We start from the raw sequence: 11875 nt of genomic DNA, 5'->3' as shown, positions 1-11875 counted from the left end.
GAATAAAGGAAAAAACTTACATTTTGATATAGAAAGTATGTGTTGAAAACAAATACTAACCTCAAGATAAGGAAAATATAAAAAATTCTATTTTTCTGATGTCTATGTATAGTTTTGGAAAATTTTGCAACTGGATCTAGCGTAGAAATGCAAAAATAGAGAAAACCTAGAAACCTTTTTTCTTTCTTAGGAAGATTAACCCTAACCTAGAGCTGGGGTAAGATCCTACCTTGGGGTAAAATCTTACCCCAAAAAATCATCCTTGAATTGCATTGCTCTAACAAAAATTCTATTTACAGATCTCAAAAGTTTTTCAAAAAGGGTACTCAAATTTTCATTTATATTCGTTGTCCCACACCTATCTGCAAAAAAAGGGGATTTTGTTTGTTGGATGTGGGGTTTTCCTTGGTCAAAACATGGTGTGGAATTAACCTTTAAAATGGAATTGAAATAGAGAATGCTAGCAAGTAGTAGAAATATATCTAATAATGAAGCTATGATATTCAATAGATATGCAATTGTATTTGAAATGAAAATAAGTAAATTGATATGAAAGCTTAGAATTAACAAATCTAAATCAAAACCTCCATGATTATATGCTTGGAATCCTCCTTGAAGAGAGATTGAATAGATCTTGAAGATGAACAAAGGATCTTGAAAGAAGATCACACCACCATGATGGATAGATCAAGGGTTTGAATGATGAAGCTTGAATGCTTGAACCAAACCCCTTCAAAGGATTGAAAGATTGAAACCTTGATATTCAATGGAGAACTTGAATTCTTAAGTGCTTACTAGAAGGATGACGACGACTTAGACTTTATTGATGGATAGATGAAAACTTGATTACTTGATTACTTGATGGATATAATGAGAGAGGAAGGCTTCTTTCTATACAAATCTAGGGCACAAAATTCTAGAGAGATTGAGATATAGGAAATAAATTCCTATTAAGTGAAAACCCTAGTAATGGATCCATATTAAATATAATTTGAGAGTTTACCATTTTGAATCCCAAAATAGCCAAACTAGAAGCGAGATAAAAAACTTTTGAACTTCTCCTTGCTTCCAACAAACTTTTCGATGAAAAGAGTGACCACTACAAAATGAGCCAGAAGGGAAAATCAACTTGTCCAAGGAGGTCAAAATAGAGCCCTAAACAAGCACAAAAGATGGGAAGGGGGTATAAAATAGGGGACAACTTGATGAAGGCCCGAAACACCCACTAAAGAGGGCTAAATGTTCTAAACATGGAAGTTCTTCTATTTTAAGATGATACATTTGACAATTGAAATTACATCTTATGAGGGAGCTACCCCTCTAAAAGTAAATGAAGGTGGGCTATCAAGGGCCTATCCAACTATTGGAGAAATTTATTTTCCACATATTCCATTGGGCTAAATTACATATTTTCTAAGTGACAAATCTGTTTGACAAATTTGTTTAGGAATATATATATATATATATATATATATATATATATATATATATATATATATATATATATATATATATATATATATATATAAAGAAACTCTATCAAATTATTAACACATGTAATTAGTGGTTTCAATTAAATTATATTACAAATCAAATTATATCTTAGTTATTCTAACTATACTCCACAAAAGTGATTTGAAATATATCAAAACTCTTTAATTTAGAAGATTATTTAATTTGATTGGTGTGAATCTATTGTAAGTCAATCTTTTATATATTAGAATATTTAGGTCAACTCTTCAAAAAGGATCATTTGACCATTATTTAAGAAGGTGTTAAATTTAACTAAATGCATTAAATAATATAGTATTTAAACCATTGAAAGTAATACAACATTTAAATCATAGTAGATCAAATAGATTAAAGGCTTGAAATACTTACCTAGCACGATAAAAATCATTTCTAATAGATCATGTTTTGATGAAGTAAATATCATTTTAATGAGGCTTTTATTTATCACTCTATCATGCAATAGATAAGTATATGAATTAGCTTGAGATAAATGTGAATGATATAGTATGATCAACAGTATATAATGGAATTTTTTTTAAGTGAAAAAAAAATGAGTTCAAGAGTGTGCACCTAAAAATGATTAGTATGAAAACATATACATACATACTTGACATCAATTGTTTGTAAAATGCTTATTGAAAGAGAAATATCCTCTTTAGTCATTAGATCCAGTCCTTTTCAATTTGCAAAAATTGGGTTACTAAAATTAATAAAGAATAAATGAATTTCTTAATTCAATGGAATAAGACAATTTTCAAAAGTTTGATATCATTTTGAACATTTAAAAAAAGTTAGAACAACTAAATAAGAGAGAGACTACTTAAATTTAGAAACCACAAAATTAACTCAATTGAACCAAAATATTCCATGTTCATAAAAAATACTTATTTCATCATTTAAGCTACCTGCATGTCACGATTTGTATAACCAATCAGCTTGTAATCATTTGAAGGTGTATAAATATCCCAAAAAAATTGAACCAACTATATATCAATACCCTCTTTCCATTTTTTCAATGAATTTATTTTGGTTTGTCCATGAATGTAGAATTTGTCAATTATAGAAGGCTACCAACTAAGCTTTTGAATATAGTATCATCTACATTAAGATGTTCATCATCATTGTTGAGTTTTGACCCCAATTCATCTAGAGTAGGGGTTGAATTCATATTTTTCATTTCAAATATTTTTAAAAAATTAGTAGCATACTTACTTTGAAAAATGAAAATTCCTTGATCATTTTGACTTTCTTGTATCCTAAGAAAATATCTAATGAGCCCTAAATCAGTCATATCAAATTTATTTTTCATAACTCTTAAATTTGTTAATTGACATATTAACAGTGAATATCAAATCATCTACATATAAAAAAACTCTCAGGATTTCTCCTTCATTACTCACATTGACATACAAAGTTAGTTCATAGCCACACTAACTAAATCCATTATTCACAAAATAAGAATCTATTCTATTGTGTCACGCTCTACGAGCTTGCTTCAAGGCATACAGTGCCTAATTCAACTTGTATACCTTATGTTCTCCTCCCAAAATTTCATATCCCATGGTTGTTTTATGCAAATTTCTTCTAAAATGTCATTCAAGAATGTTGATTTCACATACATCTAATAGACCTTCCAATTATTTTGAGCTGCTATGAATATAGCCATTCTACTTTTCCATCATCATTATACTTTTTCTTGTAAACCCACTTAACTAAACTCACATTCTTGTCTTTAGGAAGCTCTACTAAATCCCAAGTTTCATTCTTTTCTATTGAATGAATTTCTTCATCCATGGCTTAAATCCATTTATTATCTTTAATAGAATCTTCAAAGTGATTTGGATCAGCTTGGGCTAAGAGTGCAAAAATAATGCATAAATCATAATTTCTAACCTCTTTTGATACACGGTATATGTCCCTAAGACTTCACATCTTTCTTGAAGTATTTATAGACCTTGATCTTAGTGATGCAAGTGCTTGATTAGAAGACTCACTATTGCTATTTCTTATTGGAGTAGTATTGTTTTGAGTAGTAGGTGCCCTTGTAGACATTTTAGGAACATTTTCATATGTTGTAGAATGCAAATCTTAAGTTTCATTATCTTCATTCTCTTGTGGAACACTAGATGCCACCTTAGTTGACTTATCCATGCTACCATCCCATATTTCTTCTTCTAAAAACTCAACATCATGACTTATTATCAACTTTTTTATGATGGGACTGTATAGACTATATGTCTTGTATTGCTCACTATATTCCACAAATATGCATTTCTCTCCTCTATCATCCAATTTTCGTCTCAATTTGAAGTATCAATGAGTATGCCACACAACCAAATACTCTCAAGTATGGTATATTGTGCTTCATTTTGCAACAAGCTTCTTTTGGGGTTTCATTTATTATGATCTTTTTGGGACATCTATTTAGTATGTATGTGAACATTCAACTTCTTTAGCCCAATACTCATTTGGCAAACATTTCTCTTTAACATACTTCTTGTCATTTCCATAATTGTTCTATTTTTTCTTTCTACTCCATTTTTTAATGTAGTGTACCTTGTTGTAAATTATTTCCTTATGTCATTTTGTTTGCAAAAAATTAGAAAACCATTTGATATGTATTCTCCACCTTGGTTAGTTATTAATATTTTGATATAGTATCTACTTTCTTTCATAGCTTTTGCCTTGAATTATTTGAAAACATCAAATACTTTTGATTTATATTTAATGAAATAAACCAATGCTCAAAGTTTTCTTGATCAATACATGTATAAACAATTGCCACATACTGTTTTAGTACTTGCCTTTAGTTACTATAAAAATATAGTTTTAATTTAATAAATTTATTATAATTTATTAAATATTTTAATTAATAAAAATATTATATATTTATAGTTTTCTATAATTATATTAATAATTATAATTCAAATTCAAATTTTATTTATTAATATAATTATTGATATATATGTTTTATTGTATATATATTATGTAATACTATTATATTATAAATAAATAATAATATCTTTATTATAATAATATATAATAATATTTCTTAAACGAATATATAATATAAGAAATATCAAATTTTTAGTATTTTTAATTGAATGAAAAAAATTATATTATAAAAAATGTAATATTAAAATATAAAAATCTAAACCAACCTACTTACATTAAAAAAATATTAAAAATGAATCACAATCAAACCTAATAAATGAATTCACCCAATCAAATATTAGAAATATATTTTCTAAAATTGTAAAGTTTTTAATCACTAGTTAAAGCATAAAATTCAAAACATGTGACAATAGTACTTAGCCTATCAGAAAGTACTAAAAATCACATGTTAGAATAAAAATATACATAAAGAAAGTCTATCAAAATTATTACGTCGAGAGGCATAACCTATAGTGACAGAATGGGAAAGTGAAGTGGTGTGACCATGTTAATGTGAACTTTTTTAAATTGAAAATTTAAGGCCAACTAACATTGTATTAAATGAACCATTGCATCAGGAAAAATTAATGATATAAATATAGAATATACATTAAAAAATTACACATTTCAATATTTAAATTTATACAGAAGATAGAGTGGAGTGATAGTACAAAATATGGTAAAAATACAAAGAAGGTAAGTTTATACAATCATTTTAAATTTAAAAATATGATATTGGAATTTCTAGCTTAGATATTAAAAGTTTGGTCACTATTAAAAGTTTTTAGTAAATATTCTTTATATTGATGTGCATTAAAAATTATTTTTTTCTAAATTCAATACATATATTCCAACATGTCCAATACTTATTGAAAGTTAATAATTGCTGGTACTATTTAATCGTGTTACTATTCAAAACTAAAATTTAATATATCTACTCAAATGTTTCATAATTTTTTCTTCCAATGTGTATTAATACTTTATCTTCTTAATTCATTGATAGTTTTATATGTTTTATGAATCTTGAAATGAAATGAAATTTAATATCAATATGAGATGCTCACAAATTCATTCTTAAAATAAAAGAAATTATAAGTCATAAATATTTTTATGAAAATAATGTAAATTTTTTTCTTTTCTCAGTTTTTATATTCAACATATATTCAACTTTCAAAAGAACTTTTAGGTTCACAGTAGATATCTTTTTCAAAATCTAAATCTAATTTAGATATCTTTTCATTTGATGATTTATATTTTTATTGATAATTAAATAATAAAATATACAACAAATTACTTAATAGTTAATTTAAATAAATATGTAGTGCAATGCATTTATAAGTAAAAACATTTGGATGATATTAAATTTATTAAATATTTAAAATAATATATAGTTAAATATATTTTATGTTTTATATTTATTTGTGAAAGATTATTCATTTAAGTCATATTACTTTTAAAGTTATCACATTCACATTTTCTAGATTGCCTCATCCAAGACTAGATTTTGAGAATGAAAAACAATGAAGACAACATTGAAGAGAATATGCTTAGAATTATATGAGACAACGATGTGAACAAAGGAATAATGCTCAAAGAGAGGAAGCTACAAGTCCTAGAATTGAAGAGAAAAAAATACAACACAGAGAACATGCACAGAATTATATGAGACAATGGCCTGAATAAATGACTAATGCAAAAAGACAAGAAGAAAGAAATCATTGAAACCAACTTGATAGAGAAAGACATGTCTAAGCATAGGGCAACTATGAAGGTGGAAGAGATTGAAGAAGAAATGAGACAACATGTAGATGAGGTGAGAGCACACCATACACAAACATCTCAGGATAATAGAAATATAGTGAGAAGAAAAACAAAAAGAGTTGTGAACCTAGACAAGTTGAATGAAAGAGAAATACAACAAATACAACTACGTAAACTTGAATCAAATCTTTATAAAAATGAATCACAAGAATGAACATCAATTTTCAGCATCAAACAACATGCATCTTGGTCCACAACCATTACAAATTTCTAATTTAAAACAAATAGAAGAAATGTTGATAGCATGTATCAATTCCATTCTTCAAGTTACACATGCAACTAGAGGCCAATTTAAATATAAAGGGCATAATTTTTCCCCAAGAAGTAAGAGAAATAACCAAAATCTTACCACATTGAATAAAATATTTACCTATTATCATTGTTCGCAAGAAGGATCAACATGGAACAAGTTACAATTTTATAGTCAATAAAGAGAGGGTATACAGAGAACTTCAATTAAAAATTAAAAATGATAAGTTCTATAGGGATGTTCAAATTGATGAAAATGCACTTTGTGAGCTTAAATAAAATTCAGATGATAAAATCTTTGATCAGCTAAAATTAGTTCATATAGAATTTGGTCTGGATGCAAATAAATATGTATTTGTGGGTCCAGTAATGGAGATGGATCAAGGAAATATTATCAATTATACTACACCAATGGACTATAAACCACTAAATGCATGAAGAGAGATGGAACTAAGTCATGCATGGATAAATAACCCAAATGTAGATCCTAGATCACTAATTGATTGGCTAGGAATCAGAGTGTTCATCTTCGGTGAATGAGTATGTCATAGAAGGATTACTTGAAATGTGTTATCCAACACTACTTTTAGATGGACAATGTGACTAGATCGAACCAAGATTGAGAAGAGTCCATCTTCATGAGTTTGTTAAGCATTTACTTTGATATAGAGATCATCACTTTAGACGACACCCATGATTTAGGTATTATATGATAAATATGATCATGTGACATTGTACACAAAATTCATTAGCAATATTTGTCAAAAAGAGCTTGCAAGATATGTCGATCACAATCAATGAGTTATGAGAACATATAGAAAATGTCCCTTACTCATATCTAGTGGATCGCTTGATGAATTTTGGTACAACTCTAGGGGGTACAAGGTCTTATTTGGCAAAATCTTGAGTTGAATTAAGTGATCTCTTGCATCAAATTAGAATGCCAATAATTTACTTTACTTTGAGTGCAACAAATATGATTTGGCTCAACTTACATGCATTAATGTCAAGAACAAAACCATCGACTCCATAGGAAGCACAAAAATGGTGATGACAGAATATTATTTGCTACCCACATATTGTTGCAAATTATATGCATCTAAGATATACAATGTTTCGAAAGAAAATACTCCAAAAGGGAATGAAAGAAAAAAGATTTTTGGTCAAGATATTAATGGCAACATAGAGGATCACCACATGTGCATGGATTCATATGGTTAGAGGGAGCACCTAACATAGACAACCAATCATGATGAAATCAAGATTGTTCAAAAATATTTTGATTCTATTATACATGCATGGAATCCAAGGGGAGAACCACATCAATGAAACATAAAGGTATGATACCAATTATTACTTCTATAGGTATTCAACATATATAATCATCTACCACTTAAAATAAAAAGTTAACATTAACATAGTCACACCAGAACCACTAACATATGTTATGGTTGAATTTGACAATTACTCTGGAATGCCATTTGAAAATAGAGCTCCAAAATTAATTCTCATTTCTCCAATAAAAAGAAGGCATAGACATCAATTGCCCTTATGTTTGGCTTGGGCATTAACTATCCATAAATCATACGGTTTAACACTTTCCAAGGCAACAATTGACATTGGGCCAAGAGATAGGGTAGGACTAATATTTGTTGCTATACCAAGAGTTAAGTCTTTGGATGGACTTCAAATATCACCACCATTTTCTTATGTTTATTATGAAAAGATGAAGACATGGAAGCAACTTGTCAAAATAAAAGAAGAGGAGGAAAGACTCAAATCTTTGGAAAGAGATTAATTTTACACAATGTATATACTATATTTCAATATCTATAAAACATAATGTATATACTATATTTCAATATCTAAAAACCATATTTCATATTAAAAATCAATAGATTTTAGTTTGCCGATGCTACCTATTTATTCTCAATAACTATCTATTTAAATAGGTGCCTTCTTTGTGTTTTAGATAGATGTATCTAAGCTAGTTTCAACCTTGAAATATTCAAATTAATAACACATGTAATTAGTGGATTCCATTCTATTTTATTGAAAATTGAATTATATCTTAGTTATTTTGACTATACTCCACACAAATGATTTGAAATATATCAAAACTCTTTAATTTAGAATATTATTCAATTCGATTGGTGTGAATCAATTGTAGCTCAATCTTTTATATATTAGAATATTTAGATTAACTCTTAAAAAAAGAATCCTTTAACCATTATTTAAAAAGGCGTTAAATTTAAATTAGCAAATGCATTAAATAATATTGTATTTAAACTATTAAAAGTAATGCTGCATTTAAATCATATTAGGTCAAATATATTAAAGGCTTGAAATACTTGCCTGCCACCTACAAAATCATTTCCCATAAATTTTTCTTTTATGAAGTAAACATCATTTTAATAAGGCTTTTACTTATCACTCTATCATGCCATACTGTATATGAATTAACTTAGAGATAAATGAGAATGAGATAGTATGATAAAAAATTCTGAATGTTAAAAAAAAGTTAGAATCATTAAATAAGAGAGAGACTAATTAAAGTAATAAGACAATAGGTCCACCTTTTTCTCCAAGATTTCACTAGCCTTCAAATAATTGTCCATAATAAAATATTCTAAAGGTATTCCATGTTCAAGAAAGTTCCCACTAAGATCAATGGATTAACTAAAGAAAGAAAGAAATTAAAGAGTGCTGGATCAAAGTGAAAAACTAATTGGTAATTACTAAGATCAATGGATTAACTAGAGAAAGAAAAAAATTAAAGAGTGCTGGATCAAAGTGAAAAACTAATTGGTAATTACGGCAACTTTGAAGAGAAGCTTAAGATTTTAAACTTTTAAAACAGTTAAAATAAAAAAATGGAAATTGTATTCTTAATTAAAACCCAATCACTAATGATACCAAATTTAAACCCTAACCCTAATCTTAATATTAAGATATAATTGAGCATCTCGCGTGGAGCAAAAGCATTAGGAATCCCACATTCAGACCACTCTTCTCCAGTAGAAAGTAAAAATTGGCAATGGCTTCTTTGTTTCCTGGTCTTCCAGATGATCTTGGGCGGGCATGTCTGTTGAGGGTGGAATTAAACTCTCACCACAATCTCAGGTGTGTCTCCAAAGGCTGGAATGCCCTACTGAAAAGCCCCAGTTTTTATCAAGAAAGAGAAAAACTGGAGATTTCCGAACAACGGATCTGTTTCCTCGAGACAGAACGCGGCATTCACGACAGATTAAGAGTGGTGATATACGACCTGGGGAAGGACACCTACAAAAGCTTACCGCCCATTCCTATACAAACCGATGGTAATTTTCGCTGTCATTTCGTGAAACAAAAACTTGTTTTGATCTCTGATTGGGTTACCGACGGGATGCCAAACAGTGTCTGGTTTTATGATTTTGTCTGTATGAAATGGAGAGAGGGTACGAGAATGCCAAGGTGGGTCAATGGATTTGCCTCTGCAGCAGATGAGGAGCGAGGACTGATTTATGTTGGAGGAGGGTATGGCAGGTTTGATTCTCGGGAAGATTTTAGCTTGATGGCAGGTTTCATTGCCAACACAGTCCGTAGCGCTTCAGTTTACAATGTGGAGGAGGACAAGTGGGAGGATCTTCCCGACATGAACACCTCTATGGAGCCCCGACAAGTGGGAGGAATAGTGCCGTTTAGAGGTGTTTTTGTTGATGGCGGGTTTTATGTAAAGGGTTATCTTGGCGTCTTTGAGGTTTTTGATTCATACACCAAAACTTGGAAAAATGTGGAGAATGAACTGAACCAGAGCGTTGGGATTTTTGTAGGTGCATTTGGGCAGATTTATTTTTTGATTAATATGGGAATGATTGAATATGACTTTAGGCAAGAGAAGACTCAAGTTGTAGGGTCTCTTCCAGCCGAGGATGACGCCTGGGACCTTAAGTTTGCTAGAGTTGTTAACAATAAAATCTTTGTGTGCAAATGGGCTAAATCTGAAGGAATGAGCGGATTTTATATGATCACACCTCCGAGTGAGACAGGAGGAGAATTCAATTTGACATGCATGCAGAGGCCATCGGGCATTCAAGTTGTTAAGGATGCTGCTATTCTGGATCTTTGACTGTTTTTTATTGGGCCAGGTGCGGGGAACAATCTATTTTATCAAAATTATAAGATCATTTACAGATTCATAGATTTTGGTATGTTAAGTTTTAGAATTATGACATTCAAAGACAAATTCTATTGAGTTCATTCCGTTTGACTTTCAGTTCTGTACATCTAGCATTAGCTAGAAGTCGCTATCATCTTCATCAATGTAATGGTAACTATTACTTTTTTGTCATCAATCTGATAGTGCTCAAATGAAGTAAATGTTCTTTCTGGTGCAATTTCTCACAACTATAAATCATTTATCTCCTGTCTAGTACTATCAACACATCAAACTGACAACGACAAACTAGAACTATTCAGAACTGTACATGCCATTTCTACAACCTTCCACATTCGCTATCTCACCTATCTTCCATCAATGGTACACTTAACTGTGATCTACAATAGACAGTGGATTTATTCTGTATTCTTCTATAAATTATAAATTAATAGACGAGGTTCGTGATCAGCAGAGCCTATATTTAGATTTTTACTCTCATTTGTCCTTCGTATCTTACTGTCATTTCTCCTTTGTGTGTTATTTTTCAACTTGATATCAGAGCCAATGGTTCGTGATCAAATAGAAGAATATGGTAAAGTGTGTATCAGAATAATGTGAGAAGTAATAGCCAATTCCATTGGAGGATGTTCCATCCAAGATTATTTCCTGCAACCAAACGAGACTGAACACCCGATATAGTAATGGAGCTTTATGATTCATATGTTGGCAGAAAAAATGAAAGAGGAACATAGTCTACAACCTTATTTCTACCGTATGTCTGTCCATTGGAGCTCCTGTCAGCCACAAAAGATTAACAAAGGGAAGAAAAACCAGAGATGTTAGGTTTCCTTTGATCTGGGTAAAGATAAAGAAACATGAAAGAGGAGAAAGCAGCTGAAAAACATTGTAGAAGACGAAGCAATATACTATCAAGTCAGATTTAAAGGAAAAACAAATAGTATGTCTCGTAGAGATCAAATGTGTCAAGTTGTGATAGAAGGCCTATTCAACCATGCTTAACATTGTATCTATGTGATTGATGCACAGCACAAACTCAAACTCAATGAAAATAATATACAGCAAGGTAAGTGAATGACATTCCGGAACTTCACCAAAAACATACAATTTATTCCCTTTATTCCCTTTCCCCACACGCTCAATCTGTCTTCCAAGCTTGCAAACTTACAATATTTATATGAAATTATAGAACCTCCTAATCTA

The 11875-nt window shown here is 29.8% G+C and overlaps 1 protein-coding gene across 1 annotated transcript; it reads left to right on the top strand.

The window, feature by feature from the left end:
* The first annotated feature begins 9553 nt into the window (after positions 1-9553).
* LOC149565269 (F-box/kelch-repeat protein At1g80440-like) lies at positions 9554-10624 on the top strand. Its single transcript, XM_089816291.1, has one exon. The coding sequence runs from the start codon at positions 9554-9556 to the stop codon at positions 10622-10624; it is 1071 nt and encodes a 356-aa protein (XP_089672417.1).
* Positions 10625-11875: the final 1251 nt, after the last annotated feature.

Source organism: Cupressus sempervirens, chromosome 3 (assembly GCF_028749045.1).
Source record: "Cupressus sempervirens isolate cs-2001-9-10 chromosome 3, ASM2874904v1, whole genome shotgun sequence".
NCBI lineage: Eukaryota > Viridiplantae > Streptophyta > Pinopsida > Cupressales > Cupressaceae > Cupressus > Cupressus sempervirens.
Note: the sequence above shows the minus strand (reverse complement) of the source record. Positions and strands in the feature narration are given on the sequence as shown.

Excerpts from the sequence above, each read along its gene's own strand:
- LOC149565269 (XM_089816291.1), top strand. The coding sequence starts at position 9,554 with ATGGCTTCTTTGTTTCCTGGTCTTCCAGATGATCTTGGGCGGGCATGT.